Source organism: Oncorhynchus kisutch, linkage group LG12 (assembly GCF_002021735.2).
Source record: "Oncorhynchus kisutch isolate 150728-3 linkage group LG12, Okis_V2, whole genome shotgun sequence".
Classification (NCBI taxonomy): Eukaryota; Metazoa; Chordata; class Actinopteri; order Salmoniformes; family Salmonidae; genus Oncorhynchus; species Oncorhynchus kisutch.
The window spans coordinates 52,918,016-52,936,970 of NC_034185.2; the positions used below are offsets into that span (position 1 = coordinate 52,918,016).

The 18,955-nt window shown below is 42.5% G+C and overlaps 2 protein-coding genes and 1 long non-coding RNA gene across 12 annotated transcripts in view; 1 reads left to right on the top strand and 2 right to left on the bottom strand.

Annotated features, from left to right (window-relative positions):
• Window positions 1-18,955, top strand: part of LOC109901251 (zinc finger protein 583-like) — an 880,650-nt gene that overhangs the window by 160,132 nt on the left and 701,563 nt on the right. The window lies entirely within an intron of this gene.
• On the bottom strand, window positions 7,254-8,732 carry LOC109901239 (uncharacterized). Its single transcript, XR_002256698.2, has 3 exons — window positions 8,619-8,732; window positions 8,318-8,445; window positions 7,254-8,200 (listed from the first exon to the last, which is right to left on the bottom strand). It is a non-coding gene; the product is annotated as an uncharacterized LOC109901239 (long non-coding RNA).
• Window positions 9,881-17,297, bottom strand: LOC116376436 (zinc finger protein 552-like). The gene is made up of 3 exons (XM_031836624.1): window positions 15,077-17,297; window positions 13,212-13,351; window positions 9,881-13,006 (listed from the first exon to the last, which is right to left on the bottom strand). Exons 1-3 carry the CDS (start codon window positions 15,342-15,344, stop codon window positions 11,945-11,947), a joined length of 1,470 nt encoding a protein of 489 aa, XP_031692484.1. The 5' UTR covers window positions 15,345-17,297; the 3' UTR covers window positions 9,881-11,944.

Sequence of the window (18,955 nt, forward strand, 5' to 3'; positions counted from 1 at the left end):
ACAGGCCTTTATAGGATTAGGATTAGTCTTCCCACAAGTCCATATATCCATGTTACAGTACGTGTTTATAGAAGACAGAGGAACCTCCTGTGCTAATTAGCTATATAGCGTGCTCTGAACACCTGTGTGTAACGGAAGAAGGCTGCCAGAAACATACAAAAAGTACAAAAATACTGTTGGCTGCAACTGTGATAAAGCCAGTTAAAACAGTACGTGTATATTTTACATTTGTGAAATTATTTTGATGTGGTATTAAAGTAAAGGGCGTTGTTTCTAGAACCGCGCCGCAATTGAGAATCGATTTAGACTTAAGAGTACATCTTCGGCGCCCCAACAGTTGACACACAGTTTTTTCTCAGTGCTTTCTCTATCCTTATCACTAAATTATGTAGACAACGAATGTTGAATACAATTATATTTAAACTTACTCTGCCAGTTATCCACAATGAAGTATTATTAAACCAACTTCAAAATGCGGGTCTATGTGCGTGGCAATTAATATGTTTTGCTCATGACCGAAGGCAGGTGCACAAGACGGAAGTACACACACCAGAACCATGCATACTAAAACAATACTTTCCTGTGAATATTTTGTCTGTAGGACCAACACCACGGAAAATTGGCAGTCAATTCAAATATAACTGTATTCAACATTCTGGCTTGTAGAGGACCATTTCCAGAATGAAACACTTTACATTTCTTAAGCTAAAGTGTACAACACCTGTTGAATATTGCCGGTGTGAGTAAATGCCGGCAAAAAAGCGTAATGAAATTGTTGCCAGCAGAGCTGGTTAGGCTGTTTTTCATGTTATCCAGAGATAAACAAATCATCAGCCAGTGTCAAGTGTGGGCTCTGAAAGCGCTGAGAGCGAAATGAGATTAGTGGGACTAAAGCTTAAGTGTGAACAATGCTGAATGGGTGTAGACAAAGAAGAGCTCTTCACTAGATACCAAAACATTCAAAGGCCATTTTCGCAAAAGTTTAGCAACTTTCAAAGCAGAATTACTTTCCCATTGTTCCTCAAAAATGCATTGTATGATATACCATTTTGTAGCTGAATCTCTACTTTTATCCAATGTAAAAAAAAAAACACAATTTCACAACATAAGACCAAATCAAGGTGGTGAGTCACATATGACCTAACCTGGTAGAAACTGTCTCAAATCTCAACAAGACAGACCGGGTTCTCAGTCTTGCCATTGTCACCAGGACTGCGTCTCACCAAACGGAGGGCGTCACAAACACCAGGAATATATATTTTTTATTTGATCCACTTCTACACTCAATGCTACCCCATTGATCACTCCTTTGAACGGTGCCCTGCTCTGGAGAGCAAAGCACGACAAGGGTCGATCCCTGAGGGGCGTGACTCGAAAACGGAGCTGACGGATAGGGCTGCCGTGTTTCTAGCTCTTATGAAACTTTGCAGTATTTCGTTTTTTTTGGCCTTATTTCTTACATTATTAGCCCAGGAAATGTTTTATGTTATTAAATACAGCCGGGAAGAACTTTTGGATATCAGAGCGGCGGTAACTCAAGAGCATTACCAGCATTGATTTTCCCGAATCGGATCCTTTGTTCGTACCCCCTGGGCGGTTGAGCTGATTCCAGTGGCTGATCCAAAACACCACCGACGGAAAAGAGGGACTCTGAGTGGACTTCTAGTCCAACTCAGGAAGTGCACACACCACCCGCCACTTCCTAGTCTGTTACTCGCTAATGTTCAGTCTCTGAATAAAGAAGTTGACGAGCTCAGGGCAAGGATTTCCTTCCAGAGAGACATCAAGGACTGTAACATACTCTGTTTCACGGAAACATGGATATTCTGTCCGTACTGCCAGTTGGGTTCTCAGTTCATTGCGCAGACAGAAATAAATATCTCTCTGGGAAGAAGAAGGGCAGGGGTGTATGTTTCATGATAAACAACTCATGGTGTGATTGTGATAACATACAGGAACTCAAGTCCTTTTGTTCACCTGACCTACAATACCTCACAATCAAATGCCTACCGTATTACCTCCCAAGATAATTATCTTCTGTTATAGTCACAACTGTGTATATTCCCCCTCAAGCCGATACCACAATGGCCCTCAAAGAACTTCACTGGACTTTATGCAAACTGGAAACCACATATCCCGAGGCTGCATTTATTCTAGCTGGGGATTTTATCAAAGAACATTTGAGAAAAACATTACTGAAGTTCTATCAACACAATGACTGTTGTACTCATGCTGCTAAAACACTCGACCACTGCTACTCCAACTTCCGCGATGCCTACAAGGCCCTCCCCCCCACCGTCCCTTCGGCAAATCTGATCATGACTCAATTTTGCTCCTCCCTTCCTATAGGCAGAAACTCAAACAGGAAGTACCCGTGCTAAGGACTATTCAACGCTGGTCTGACCAATCGGAATCCACACTTCAAGATTGTTTTGATCACGTGGACTGGGATATGTTCCGGGTAGCCTCCGAGAACAACATAAACTCAGTCACCGTATTCGTCTATCAGGAAGTGTATGGGATATGTTGTACCCACTATTAAAACCTACTCTAACCAGAAACCGTGGATAGATGGCAGCATTTGAGCAAAACTGAAAGCGCGTACCATTGCATTTAGCCATGGTAAGGTGACAGGGAATATGGTCGAATACAAATAGTGTAGTTATTCCCTCCGTAAAGCAAACAGGCAAAAGGTCAGTATAGAGACAGAGTGGAGTCACAATTCAATGGCTCAGACACGAGACGTATGTGGCAGGGTCTACAGACAATCACGGACTACAAAGGGAAAACCACCAACGTTTGCTTCCGGACAAGCTAAACACCTTCACCCACTTTGAGGATAACACAGTGCCACCGACATGTCCTGCTACCAAGGACTGTGGGCTCTCCTTCTCCGTGGCCGACGTAAGACATTTAAGCATGTTAACTATCCAAGGGCTGCCGGCCCAGACGGCATCCCTAGCCGCGTCCTCAGAGCTGGCTGGTGTGTTTACGGACATATTCAATCTCTCCCTAGCCCAGTCTGCTGTCCCCACATGGTTCAAGATGTCCACCATTGTTCCTGTACCCAAGCAAGCTAAGGTAACTGAACTAAATTACTACTGCCCGTGGCACTTACTTCTGTCATCATGAAGTGCTTTGAGAGACCATCTATGGATCATATCATCTCTACCTTACCTGACACCCTAGACCGACTTCAATTTGCTTACCGCCCCAATAGATCCACAGACGATGCAATCGCCATCGCACTGCATTCTGCCCTATACCATCTGGACAAGGGAAATACCTATGTAAGAATGCTGTTCATTGACTATAACTCAGAATGCAACACAATAGTACCCTCCAAGCTCATCATTAAGTTTGAGGCCCTGGGTCTGAACCCCGCCCTGTGCAACTGGGTCCTGGACTTCGTGATGGGCCGCATCCTGGTGGTGAAGGTAGGAAACAACACCTCCACTTCGCTGACACTCAACACTGGGGCCCCACAAGGATGCGTGCTCAGCCCCCTTCTGTGCTCCCTGTTCACCCATGACTGCGTGGCCAAGCACACCTCCAACTCAATCATCAAGTTTGCAGACGACACAACAGTAATAGGCCTGATTACCAACAATGACGAGACAGCCTACAGGGAGGAGGTGAGGGCCCTGGGAGTGTGGTGCCAGGATCAACAAAACAAAGGAGCTGATTGTGGACTTCAGGAAACAGCAGAGGGACCGAGAGACTGAAAAACAGCTTCTATCTCAAGGTCATCAGACTGCAGCCATCACTAGCACATTAGAGTCTGCTGCCCTATATACTACACTACTGTTCAAAAGTTTTGGGTCACTTAGAAATGTCCTTGTTATTGAAAGAAAAGCAAAAAATGTTTTGTCCATTTAAAATAACATCAAATTGATCAGAAATACAGTGTAGACAGTGTTAATGTTGTAAATGACTATTGTAGCTGGAAACGGCAGATTTTTAATGGATAATAATATCTACATAGGTGGACAGAGGACCATTATCAGCTACCATCACTCCTGTGTTCCAGTGGCACGTTGTGTTAGCTAATCCAAGTTTATCATTTAAAAGGCTAATTGATCATTACAAAACCCTTTTGCAATTATGTTAGCACAGCTGAAATCTGTTGTGCTGATTAAAGAAGCCTTCTTTAGACTAGTTGAGTATCTATCTGGAGCATCAGCATTTGTGGGTTCGATTACAGGCTCAAAATGTCCAGAAACAAAGCACTTTCTTCTGAAACTCGTCAGTCTATTCTTGTTCTGAGAAATTAAGGCTATTCCATGCGATAAATTGCCAAGAAACGGAAGATCTCGTACAACACTGTGTACAATCGTGGCCAAAAGTTTTGAGAATGACGCAAATATTAATTTTCACAGTTTGTATGGTGGCAATTTGCATATACTCTAGAATGTACTCTAGAATGTTATGAAGAGTGATCAGATGAATGTTATGAAGAGTGATCAGATGAATTGCAATTAATTGCAAAGTCCCTCTTTGCCATGCAAATTAACTGAATCCCCAAAAAACATTTCCACAGCATTTCAGCCCTGCCACAAAAGGACCAGCTGACATCATGTCAGTGATTCTCTCGTTAACACAGGTGTGAGTGTTGATGAGGACAAGGCTGGAGATCACTCTGTCATGTTGAGTTCGAATAACAGACTGGAAGCTTCAAAAGGAGGATGGTGCTTGGAATCATTGTTCTTCCTCTGTCAATCATGGTTACCTGCAAGGAAACACATGCCGTCATCATTGCTTTGCACAAAAAGGTCTTCACAGGCAAGGATATTGCTGCCAGTAAGATTGCACCTAAATCAACCATCGATCAGATCATCAAGAACTTCAAGGAGAGCGGTTCAATTGTTGTGAAGAAGGCTTCAGGGCGCCCAAGAAAGTCCAGCAAGCGCCAGGACCGTCTCCTAAAGTTGATTTATCTGCGTGATCGGGGCACCACCAGTACAGAGCTTGCTCAGGAATGGCAGCAGGCAGGTGTGAGCGCATCTGCACGCACAGTGAGGCAAATACTTTTGGAGGATGGCCCGGTGTCAAGAAGGGCAGCAAAGAAGCCACTTCTCTCCAGGGAAAACATCAGGGACAGACTGATATCCTGCAAAAGGTACAGGGATTGGCCTGCTGAGGACTGGGGTAAAGTCATTTTCTCTGATGAATCCCCTTTCTGATTGTTTGGGGCATCCGGAAAAAAGCTTGACCAGGGAAGACAAGGTGAGCGCTACCATCAGTCCTGTGTCATGCCAACAGTAAAGCATCCTGAGACCATTCATGTGTGGGGTTGCTTCTCAGCCAAGGGAGTGGGCTCACTCACAATTTTGACTAAGAACACAGCCATGAATAAAGAATAGTACCAACAGATCCTCCGAGAGCAACTTCTCCCAACCATCCAGGAACAGTTTGGTGAAGAACAATTCCTTTTCCAGCATGATGGAGCACCTTGCCATAAGGCAAAAGTGACAACTAAGTGGCTCAGGGAACAAAACATCGATATTTTGGGTCCATGACCAGGAAACTCCCCAGACCTTAATCCCATTGAGAACTTGTGGTCAATTCTCAAGAGGCGGGTGGACAAACAAAAACCCACAAATTCTGACAAACTCCAAGCATTGATTATGCAAGAATGGGCTGCCATCAGTCCAGATGAGGCCCAGAAGTTAATTGACACCATGCCAGGGCGAATTGCAGAGGTCTTGAAATAGAAGGGTCAACACTGCAAATATTGACTCTTTGCATCAACTTCATGTAAGTGTCAATAAAAGCCTTTGACACTTATGAAATGCTTGTAATTATACTTCAGTATGCCATAGTAACATCTGACAGAAATATCTATAGACACTGAAGCAGCAAACTTTGTATAAATTCATACTTGTGTCATTCTCTAAACTTTTGGCCACGACTGTACTAGTCCCTTTCCAGAACAACGCAAACAGGCTCTAAATAGAATGAGGAGTGGGAGGCCCCGGTGCACAAAACTAGAAAGAGGACAAGTCCATTAAATTGTCTAGTTTGATAAACAGACACCTCACAAGTCCTCAACTTCAACAGTGAAGAGGCGATAACAGGATGCTGGCCTTCTAGGCAGAACTCCTCTGTCCAGTGTCTGTGTTCTTTTGCCCATCTTAATATTTTCTTTTCATTGGCCAGTCTGAGATATGGATTTTTCTTTGCAACTCTGCCTAGTGTCTTAGTGGGTGCAGTGAAATGCTTGTGTTACTAACATTATAATGTCAAACAAATCATTAAATCATCCAAAATGTAAACCAAGAAATAACAGTACGAATCCAATTTACAATCCAAATAATACTACATCAATAATCCAAATAGCAATCTGTGCTTATATACACAGGATGAATGCACCCAAAGGATATGCTAAGAATGATATGTACAGCAGCAGATGTATTAGAGTGAGCTGTGTCAAGAATACACTATGTAAATAGTGTGTATAAACAGTATAAAAAACAGGAAGTGTCCAGTGTCTCCATATACTGTACATTGGACAGCAGAGTTGACTGTGTGTGTATGTTTGTATTTGTAAGTATGGGTGTGTGTTTTTGTGTGAGTCAGTGGGATAATGTGTGCCAAAAAAGTGTCTAAGGTTCAGGACAGGCAGACAGCTAGTAATGGCTGTTCAACAGTCTGATGGTCTGGTGTTAGAAGCCATCACGGAGGCTGTTGGACTCTGATGCTCCTGTATTGTCTGCCAGACGGTAGTAGAGTGAAAAGTCCGTGGCTTGGTTGGCTGAGGACCCTAATGATCTTCTTGGTCTTCCATCGACACAGAGTGGTATAAATGACCTGGAGGGCAGGCAGCGTACTCCCGATGGTGCATTGGGCTGACTGCATCAACCTCTGAAGAGCCATCTGGTTTAGGGCGGTGCAGCTACCTTTTGACCCTCTCCTGTAGTGCACAATCAGCTCCTTGGTTTGGTTGGCGTTGAGAGAGAGGTTATTGTCCTGGCACCACTCAAGTACCTAACAATATGGAGCCATTGAAGTTTACTATTTTAAAAAATCTGTGTTGATTCAAGAATGAAGTATAATGTGCTTACACTCGACCCAAGGAACCAAATGCAAATTGATATGTGACACGTATTAATGCCAAAATAACATGCAAAACATACAAATGTATATATTTTAGGCCTATATTTAAGTGTTTTCTATTTACCTTTTTTAGATTTTATACATTTTATATTTTGTTTCAGGCTTATTTGAAAATGTATAAAGGTGAAAATCAAATATGAGTAAATACCTTTTATTTGTTGAGTATAATTCAAAATGTAATAAGAAATAGGCCTTTACATGTGGTCATTTTATATAAACTATTTATTCATTGAATTTACAGAAAATGTGTATATCGTGATATGTATCGTTATCAGGATATGAGATTTTGGCCATATCGCCCAGCCCTACATCACCATATCATCTACTCTGCCTCATCATACGCATTCTTCCCTCAAGTCACCTCCTCCAGTTCCCTACTACATCCAAAACCAACAGAATTAACTACAAAAGAACTAATACTACATTACATGTGTGCATTTTCTGCTGGTGGATCCTGAGGTATCTCCTCTGAGAACCTCTTCCTGCAGTGCATACAGGTGAACGGCCTTTCTCCCCTGTGGACCCTCTGGTGTCTCTTCAGGTGGTGCTGATGGGAGAACCTCTTATCACACTGGGGGCAGCTGTACGATTTCTCTCCTGTGGGCCCTCAGGTGCCTCTTCAGGTTGGACGAGTCTGAAAAACTAGCCCGGCACAGTTGGCAGCCAAATTCTTTTTCCCCTGTGTGCATCCTCTGGTGGATATCCACCTGTTTGGGGAAACTGAAGGCTTTCCCACAGAATGAACACGGGAAGCGCTTCTCTTTGCCACCGGATCTACTAATAACGTCACTACGACTGTCATTTGTCAATGGGTTTGTGTTGCCATTTAGTGTTGAGGCACTGGCATTGTCTGATGTCTGGTTTAACATTAGGAGAGTGTGAGGAGGACGAAGGCCAGGGAGTGTTTGTGTTGTAGCAGGGTCAATGTTCCAGTTGATAGATCCTATAGAAGGCAGTCTCTCTAAATCACAACTATAGGAGCAGGATGGAGCATCGCTAGTCTGTGTCTGTTCTCTCCCGCCTCATATGGACACCTTCCCGTCCCCGCAGACCAAATCTACGCGTCGCCCTGGTCTCAGCCAGTCTGTTGACGTGGAGACAAATTATTATTATTATTATTATTTTTAACTGTCTGTTTTTGGTTGTGGTTAACAGTGTTGTTCCCCAGCCCAGAATTGAGGACACTGTCCCATCCACTGACCTACAATATGTCATCTCTGGTCCTGGCCTGATCAGTGATGTTGTCCCCTGAGCCTTTGGATGCACTCGTCTGAGTCTGGGAATCCATGATGGCCACCCAGTCTCCTCTGTCAGCCTCCAGCCAACCACCTGCAGGAAGAAGTGAGAAAATAGACTTTACAAACATGGCAGAAAACTTTACATATTAAGTTTTTTTTAACCTGGTCAAGTTAATACATTATGTAAGTTGTATGGATTTGATTTTATGAATGGAGAAAACACTATAGACAGATGCATCACTATTACCATTGAAGATCTCTTACCTTGCTCCCCCATCTTTAGTCCACTCAGCAGGTCAATGCTCTCTGGTCCGTCTTCTATTCTCTCCTCTTTGACTAACAGCAGATCAGGCTTCCCATCCTCCATGTCTACTGACTGTAAAAGATACAGAGTGAGAGGATATTGGATCAAGAAATCTGATATGAGCAACCTGCTATGGAATATCTTTTGATTGAGCAATTAGGGATTACTATGAGAACTATGCAGTTAATTTGATACTATGCAAAAGTGTTAGTTGATTTGATTACTTTACACTCTATAATGGTTCCCGAGTGTTGCAGTGGTCTAAGGAATTGCATCTCAGTGCTAGAGGCATCACTACAGACCCTGGTTCGATCCCAGGCTGTATCACAACTGGCTGTGATCGGGAGTCCCATAGGTGCGGCGCACAATTGGCCCAGCGTCATCTGGGTTAGGGTAGGGTTTGGCCGGGGTAGGGTGCCGTAAAATAAGAATTTGTTCTTAAATAACTTGCCTAGTTAAATAAAAATGGTTTGATAATTCAAAGGCATGGTCCCAAAATTAAGACAAAATTAATCAATAGCTGGGCCCGTATCCACAAAACAATCTCAGAGTAGGATTGCTGATCTAAGATATTTACATATAATCTTATTCATTTTGATCTAAAAGGCTAAACTTATCCGAGATCAGCACTCCTACTCTGAGGCTTTGTGGATACGAGCTCTGACCTAATACCATATAGACAGTAGTTCACAGTGGGCTCACCTCAGTGAGACTGTGTGTGGTCCTGTGTTGCTCAGTTGGTTCCTCTGTGGGTTCAGGAGGTGTAGTCTGGTTGTCCTCCATGACCATGGTCCCCTCAGGGTCCCCCAGACCCTCCTCATACCACTCCTCCTTCACCAGCAGCTCCTCTGGACCCTCCTCCTCCTGGATGAGAGGTGATACAGATTACACAGACATACACTCCCTCAGGTATGTACACACAGATAATAAACACACTTTCAACATGGAGTGTTTACCCATCCCCACTATGTTTGAGTCCTATACTGTAGTTACAGAATTTCATTTCAACCCATCACAGTGGACATAAATACATAGGTAAAATCAAGTCAGCTATGATAAGTAAAGTCATCAGACAAACCTGACTAAACTATTTTGACGTGTACAGTAGGTGTGTAGGTATATTTAGTAAGTGTATATTGGTAATAAAGCGATGTTGGGTGTATGCAGAATGGGGTGAGATCAGATTTATACTAAAGAGAGTCTCAATGAAAGTCTTAGAATATAAAGTCCAATTTTGTGTTTATTAAACAGAAACAAGTTTTAAATACACCATATGAAAACCACACGTCTCAACAACAAATCTGCATTAATTTTCTCATTAAAAGTGTCTCAGGAATTTTTGGGGTATTTCAACGGCATTTGAACATCAGTCTACACAGTGCAAGCACAATATAAAAAATTAAGTGCAGCCTTCACACCCCTTTTTCCACATTTTGTTGTGTTACAAAGTGGGATTAAAATGTATTTAATTGTATTTTTTTGGTCAACGATCTACACAAAATACTCTGTGAAAGTGGGAGAAAAATTATACATTTGTAAAAAAAAACATCTTGATTATAAGTATTCAACCCGAGTCAAAACATGCTAGAATCACCTTTGACAGCGATTTACAGCTGTGAGTCTTTGTGGGTAAGTCCTTATTAAGAGCTTTGTACACCTGGATTGTACAATATTTTCACATTATTCTTACTTTATTATTTTTTTAAGTCAAACTGATACTAAGCCACTCAGGAACATTCAATGTTGTCTTGGTATGCAACGCCAGTGTATATTTGGCCTTGTGTTTTAGGTAACTGTCCTGCTGAAAGGTGAATTAATCTCCCAGTGTCTATTGGAAAGCAGACTGACCCAGGTTTTCCTCTTGGATTTTGCCTGTGCTTAGCTTTTTCGTTTATTTTTATGATTGAAAAAAAACCTCCCTAGTCCTTGCCGATGACAAGCACACCCATAACTTGATGCAGCTACCACCATGCTTGAAAATATGAAGAGTCATACTCACTGATGTGTTGGTTTTGCCCCAAACAACACTTTGTATTTAGGAAATAAAGTTAATTTCTTTGCTACATTTTTTGCAGTTTTACTTTAGTGCCTTTTTAAAAATATGTTTTATATTCAAAAAAATATTTTTCTTCTGTACTGGCTTACTTCTTTTCACTCTGTCAATTAGGTTAGTGTTGTAGAGTAACTACAAAGTTCTTGATTCATCCTGAGTTTTCTCCTATCACAGCCATTAAACTCTGTAACTGTTTTAAAGTCACCATTGGCCTCATGGTGAAATCCCTGAGTGGTTTCCTTCCTTTCCGGCAACAGAGTTAGGAAGGGCTTCTGTATCTTTGTAGTAACTGGGTGTATTGATATACCATCCAAAGTGTAATTAATAACTACACCATTCTCAAAGGGATATTCAATGCCTGCTTTTTTATTTTACCCATCTACCAATAGGTGCCCTTCATTCAGAGGCATTGGAAATCTACCTGGTCTTGAATCTGTGTTAGAAATTCACTGCTCGACTGAGGGACCTTACATGTATCTGTAGGTATGGGGTACAGAGATGAGGTAGTCATTAAAAAATCATGTTAACTATGCAACTTAAGTGACGTTTTTACTCCTGAACTTATTTAGGCTTGCCATAACAAAGGGGTTGAATACTTACTGACTCAAGACATTTCAGCTTTTCATTTTTTATTAATTTGTAAAAATGTCTAAAAACATAATTCCACTTTGACATCATGGGATATTGTGTGTTGGCCAGTAACACAACAAAATGAGGAAAACGTCAACTGGTGTGAATACTTTCTGAAGGCAATGTAATTATGTGTATCACACAATGCCTAAATGCAATATTCTACCTAGGAATATGCAACACTGAAATGTTATTCTGACAACAATGAAAATGAACCTTTGTCTTTAAAGGAAGACTCAGCGTTATGAGGTTGCCACGAGCAGAACCCCAGATATTGTGATGAGCGTGATGCTAGACTTTGCTTTCACACAGTCACACAGTATCTGCGCATGTAGAGGAGTTCGCTTCACACTGCTACAACGTGGTAGCCGCAGGCCCAAAACATCAGAAATGTAGCCTTGTGCTTCAACGCTCTTAGTTGTTGTAGAAATTGACCCACTACTGCTGTTTACTTTGTGCATCTAAGTCATCTCGCTGAGTCGACCTTCATTGCAGGGTTTGATCTAAACAAACTTTCTATGTTATAGAGTGGAATGTTTTTTCTGCTGGTGTATCCTGAGGTAGCTCCTCTCTGAGAATCTCTTCCTGCAGTGCGTACAGGCGCTATGGCCTCTCTCCTGTGTGGATCTTCAGGTGCGTCTTCAGCAGGTGTTGGCGGGAGAACCTCTTCTCGCACTGTGGGCAGCTGTAGGGTTTCTCCCCTGTGTGGACCCTTTGGTGCCTCTTCAGGCTGCCAGACTGAGCGAAGCACATGTGACACTGGGGGCAGCTGTAGGGTTTCTCTCCTGTGTGGATCCTCTGGTGGATCTCCACATTCTGGGAGCAGCTGAAGCCTTTCTTACAGAACATGCAGAGGAACCGTTTCTCTTTACTATTGCCTGATGTTGCTCCCCGAGCCTTGGCCCTTTGGTCCTTTGAGTTCAATACCTGTGAATCGGAAGGACTCATTGACGTGGACACTGAGTCGCATTCCTTGAATGTGTGTGTAGGGGAGTGGGTCTCAACATTTGGATGTGTCTCTAAGCTTTCCCTGTAATATAAGAAATCTCTGCCTTGTGAGTGTCTGTTTCCTAGGTGACTATCTGCAATCCATGTGGGAGGAACGACACCCTCCACTTTCACCTCATCTATCACTATAACCTCCCCTTTCTTAGCTAGGTACCCTTCAGAGTATACACTACTACTATACCGGTTCCAGTCCCCTCTAGACAGATCAGTCTGTGTCTCTAAACCCAAGGTCTTGTTGCCAGGGTCCATCTCTGTAGTGTAAGAACAAGACGGATCATCACCACTAGTGTCTATCGAGTCATCTCCACGGCAATGAACCATCCTCTGGCTCTGGTGAAATACCGGTAAGTACTCTGAACCAGGAGCAGGAGGACAGCCCAGTCTCCCTGGGTCCAATCTGTGGTCAGAACCTGTGTGTAAGAGCCTGTGTGTTAAATTTAAAGTCTTGGTGTCGGTCTCTGACTTGAGGACGGCGTTCTGCGTTCCGCTGACCTCCCTGACGCTGGGTCGGTTCCTGGGAGGCGTTGGGGCACTGGTGGGGTCCTCTATGCTTACAGGGGGCGCTCCAGTCTGGATGGCTCTGCTGTGCTGTGGGTCCTTCTCTCCTTCAGACCTCTCCTGCTTGACCCCAGGACCTGCAGCCTCTGCATCTGCAGACTGACACAAGAAGAGAGGTTATTACCGGTACATGAGTTGAATTGGATAACAATGTCGTAGGGAAGTCTCACAAGCTCCCCTATGGCAGATAAATAAGGATGTACATGTAAGCAAGTGAATAGCTGAGGAGAGCCTTCCGGTAGTAAATGGCCACATTTGATTTACAAAGTGATTGTCATTTTTAATGCAACACTATTACACTAACCTCTATTACGATAACGTGCTGGGTTGAGGTTCCACTCCCCTCAACAGTGATTGGTTGGTCATCTCTCCATGTATTGTGTCTCGCTGGCTTCACAAAGCTCCTGTGCCCTCCAGTGAGACGTCCTTCACCTGAGACAGTGACTGGGGGAAAAGAGGTGGTTAGGTACTGTCACCGGTATTTTGTACACTATTGATACTGTCTAGAATTGGCAGGGATGTAAGGTAACACTTTCATAACTTCCTGATATACTATTTATTGATCAATGTATTATGTTCCATGCATCACATTGTTTTCATTGCGTAAATAATAGGAAATGCAGAACATGAACAATCTGGTTAGAATATGATAGTGTCTTTGTGCAAGATAGATAAGTAATCAGGGCCATTATTGCATACTATCCAAAAAGTGACCAGCAAGACCCAATTCTAGGTAACACATCTGAACACATGCAGAAGGGAAGAGGGGAGAGGCAGTGCCGCTATATATGACAGGGTGCTCAGCCTTCTGTAAAATATGTGTGTGTCATGAACAACAATAGCTGAATGGTTTGCCTTCAAACAAAAAGTCCCCCATTGATGCAAACGGATAATAATTGTGGAATCATGCCACAATTGGACAAGATAATTCTAAACAAGGTTGGAATGTTGTTATACAAATTCAACAAAAGACAAAAATGTTGTTTAAAGTAAAAAAACAACTGTTAAACGCACAGGGATGTAGACTTCAGAATTGCATTGGAGGCATACTTATATGCACTGTACAGCCTTACCTATGGATCGTGGGTCCGTGAAATGGACTATCAGCCTATTCAGTGACACCCACAGATTACAATTCTGAAGAGTTTACACATATTAGCGGCGTAGCTCTTATTGTGTTACTTTAACTGTGGAAAATCACCTCACTATTCAGCCTATTGTATTGAACATTCATTTTGCAATGTACACCATTATGCCTATGATCTTGGGAAGGAATAGGCTGTATAATGAGGTGATTTCCCACAGTTAAAGTTCCACAATATGAGCTATAATGCTAATATTTGTTTAAACTATTTACAGTTGTGTTCTGTGTGTGTCACTGAGTAGGCTAATACCCCATTTTATGGACTCAAGATCCAGAGGTAAGGGTGTACATAGCCTGATTCCTCTCTATGGTTCTTCCGGGGTTCCGGCCTTTCTAGGGAGTTTTTCCTAACCACCGTGCTTCTACACCTGCATTGCTTGCTGTTTGGGGTTTTAGGCAGGGTTTCTGTACAGCACTGACATCAGCTGATGTAAGGGCTTTATAAATAAATGATTGAACATTTGATTGTACATTGCAATATTAATGTTAATTATGCACAATATTTATTTAACCTTTATTTAACTAAACAAGTCAGTTAAGAACAAATTCTTATTTACAATGACAGCCAAACCCTAAGCCGGACGATGCTGGGCCAATTGTGCACCACCTTCTGGGAGAGGCTGAATAGTGAAGTGATTTTCCACAGTTCAACAATAAGATCTACAACTCCAATATTTCTGCAAACTCTTCACAATTGTAATCTGTGGGTATCACTGAGTAGGCTGGTATCCCATTTCATGGACCCAGAATCCAGAAGTAAGGCTGTATGTACACTGCAATATAATAACGCCCCAATTTAATTCTGTAGTCTATACATCCACAGTGCGATTTCAACAGATTTGTACTTTGTCAAATGATCATAACATTACAACCTGGTATAGCATTATCTATTGTGGCATGATTCAACAATTTTTATCCGTTTGAATCAGTTTCAATGGGTTACTTTTATTTGAATGCGATCCGCCGATACCACTATTGTTTTGCACGCTAATGTTGTTCACCACACACTGGTATGCAAACTGTACCTCTTGACATTTCTCTGTTTCGGTCAGGGATCTTGACACGACTGGCGAGGACGCGCTCCCGCGTTGTCCTCTCTGCGCGCTCCCTTGCCACCTTCAGTTCCAGTAGTTTCCTTCGCAAAACCCTGTTTTCTTTCTGGCTTTGCGTTATTTCCAAACGAAACACTGCATAGTCGTCGTCTACGAGTTTACAGAGCTCAGCTACAGCTGCATTCGCTAGCACCTCCATGACGGAGGCTATTTGAGTGTGAAAAACCATACAGTTATCCATTGTTCACTAGCGTTACCGAGATCACGTATATCAATCAAGTCCCGTCTCCAACGCTTATTAAACACTACACGCTGTAAGTATGTGATGCTGTCCAGTTAAATCAGTCATATTTTGAGTTCCAGGGTGTTAATACACGTCTAAATAACAATTAATGCCAAAGTGGAAATTGTTCTTAGTCACTGTTCACTTTCTGTTTACTTCTTCGTGTGAGTTTCCGGTAGACTGGACGCTGTGTTGGTTATTGTTTCCTTTCACAGGTCGGAGTGTGAATTGCACATTGTCCCCAAAAAATAAGGGGAAACGGAGAAAATAAATTGCACCACCATCCAACCCACACATTTTATACACCACCATATCCAAAAAAACTCACCACCCCTATCCCAGTACTCCCAGATCTTACTCCAGGACAACTGGGAGGATGGGACAGACCCCTTTTCTTAAAACCCCCTTTAGATCTTCTGCTCTAAAATCTCTTACACTCATATCTCTGCTGCTGCCACTATCAAATCTGTTTTCTGGGAATTACGCTCTATCAGTGCAGTATAATTAATAACCATAGCAACAAAAAAATAAAACATTAAATCTTGCCTAACTAAAACTCATCCGCTGGAAAGATTTGGCATCCTGTAGTGCATGTCTTTACATCATTGTAAAGAAGCTAGCTATCTAGCTACAGTAGACACCTAAGTAGCAAGGATAATTGAGGCTATTCCGCTGCTATTCCGTCCATTCATAAGTAGTAGCGATCTTCAAGGACAAAAAAAAAAAACTTTGCTTCGCCAACCGAGAGAAGCAGGCCCAAGATCTTCTCTTCGAAGTGCAAATCTAGTTTGAAAATACCCAGCTAGTGGTGCGTCAGATGCTCATTCATTTGTTTTTCCTGAAACAATCAAGTTACTCACTAAACATTTTTCTCTCCAGATACACAAGGTGACATCGCTTTAAGACTTCTGCCAGTCTACCAGCTAGGCAGGAAGACATTCCCGAACATGCTTCACTGAGACCAGAAAGTCCTTAATTTACTTGCAGCCTGTAAGTTTAAATAGTGGATCGGCCTAGAAAGATTGATGGGGAAATTAGATGATAGCATTTGTAAACCTTGAATGAAAGGAACAGCATTCCAAAATATGTTACGCATCACTGCACTCCTAGACATTAGGTAGGTTTCCATTCAATTTGAGACAGATTTTCATTACGAATATACAATCTGCATGAAACAATATGCACATTTTCCCACCGGCGATACGTTTCCATCAGTCTGTTTGCAGATGAAAAAATAACTTTTGCTGTTAAATTCCCATGTACCGAATACATTTTCAACTCTACTGATGGTTTTGTCACAACTGTTAAAATAGCAAATGTGCCCACTCTGGTCTTGGCACATGCGCTCTAGCTAACAGCTCGCACATACAGTGGAGGTTGGCTATCTACATTATGAGATTATTATGGATAAGAGCGATATTATTTGTCAAACGGCAGCCAAGCATCAATCATGTCACCAGAATAAGACCCTCGATATTTATTGGAAAGGAGTATCTTGCACATTCACCACCATGTGAAGTTCATAATGTATTTAATCTGTAGCCTAATAAACTCCATGCTTTCCAGAGGAGTTTCCATTTAGCTTGGCACATTTGTCAGAGGATGGGCAGAGGTGGAGAGAGAGAGAACAAGAGAGGAATATCCTGGAGTGCTGGATATGAGGGAGGATGTAAAGGATGCATTGAATGCACCATTTACCATGGCAGAGATGCAAAGGACAATAGGTAAGGCTGGGTTAACTTCAACTGGGAAAGATGTGTGCTATGTTATGTTGTCCCATCTTAGTGATGAGGCACTGGGTAAGGTTTTGGTGTTGTACAACAAAATCAAATCAAATTTAATTTGTCACATGCGCTGAATACAACAGGTGTAGGTAGACCTTACAAGCCCTTAACCAACAATGCAGTTAAGAAAATACCCCCCAAAAAGAGAAGAATAACAAATGATTAAAGAGCAGCGGTAAATAACAATTGCGGGGCTATATACAGGGGTTACCGGTACAGAGTCAATGTGCAGGGACACCGGTGTCGAGGTAACATGTACATGTAGGTACAGTTATTAAAGTTACTATGCATAGAGAATAACAGAGTAGCAGAAGCGTTCCGGGGGGGCAATGCCAATAGTCTGGGTAGCCATTTGATTAGCTGTTCATGAGTCTTATGGCTTGGGGGTAGAAGCTATTGAGGAGCCTCTTGGACATAGACTTGGCGCTCCGGTACCGCTTGACGTGCGGTAGCAGAGAGTCTATGACTATGTTGGCTGGAGTCTGACAATTCTTAGGGCTTTCATCTGACACCGCCTGGTATATAGGTCCTGGTTGGCCGGAAGCTTGGCCCCGGTGATGTACTGGGCTGTACGCGCTACCCTCTGTAGTGCCTTGTGGTCGGAGGCTAAGCAGTTGCCATACCAGGCAGTGATGCAACCCGTCAGGATGCTCTCGATGGTGCAGCTGTAAAACCTTTTGAGGATCTGAGGACCCATGCCAAATATTTTCAGTCTCCTGAGGGGGAGTAGTTTTTTTTGTGCCTTCTCCACAGTGTGGGAGGAGGGAAAACTACCAGGTAGTTGGAAGGAGGCAGTAGTGGTACCAATCCGGAAGCTAGGGAAGGACCCAACAAGCTATCGGCCAATAGCTTTAACATCATATGTATGTACGATTATGGAACATATGATTACAGAGAGGCTAACTTACTTCCGGGAGAGCAGGGGGCTACTATCGCCACATCAGAGTGGGTTCAGGAAGGGGAACTATGGACCCAGTGCTCTACTTAGAAGCAGAGGTCAAGAAGTCTCAGGTGAACAAGGAGACTGTAGTAGCAGTCTTTTTTGATGTGGAGAAAGCATATGTTATGTGGAAGGAGGGGTTGTTAATCAAGCTTGACATTATGGGGGTAGGAGGAAGAAAGTACACTACTGTTCATGTTTGGTGTCACTTAGAAATGTCCTTGTTTTTGAAAGAAAAGCACATTTTTGTCCATTAAAATAACATCAAATTGATCAGAAATACAGTGTAGACATTGTTAATGTTGTAAATGACTTTTGTTGCTGGAAACGGGTGATTTTTCATGGAATATCTACATAGGTGTCCAATGGCACGTTGTGTTAGCTAATCCAAGTTTATCATTTTAAAAAGCCAATTGATCATTAGAAAACCCTTTTGCAATTATGTTAGCACAGCTGAAAACTGTTGTTCTGATTAAAGAAGCAATACAACTGGCCTTCTTTAGACTAGTTGAGTATCTGGAGCATCAGCATGTGGGTTCGATTACAGGCTCAAAACGGCCAGAAACAAAGAACTTTCTTCTGAAACTCGGCAGTCTATTCTTGTTCTGAGAAATTAAGGCTATTCCATGCGATAAATTGCCAAGAAATGGAAGATCTCGTACAACGCTGTGTACTACTCCCTTCACAGAACAGCACAAACTGGCTTTAAATAGAATAGAAAGAAGAGTGGGAGGCCCCGGTGCACAACTGAGCAAGAGTACAAGTACATTAGAGTGTCAAGAAACAGAAGCCAGTCTCAACATCAACAGTGAAGAGGCGACTACGGGATGCTGGCCTTCAAATTA

Coding starts and splice junctions, on each gene's coding strand:
- LOC116376436 (XM_031836624.1), bottom strand. CDS start 15,344: ATGGATAACTGTATGGTTTTTCACACTCAAATAGCCTCCGTCATGGAG. Junction 13,352..15,076: donor AAACAGAGAAATGTCAAGAG/GTACAGTTTGCA, acceptor CTTTTCCCCCAG/TCACTGTCTCAGGTGAAGGA. Junction 13,007..13,211: donor AGCACGTTATCGTAATAGAG/GTTAGTGTAATA, acceptor TTCTTGTGTCAG/TCTGCAGATGCAGAGGCTGC.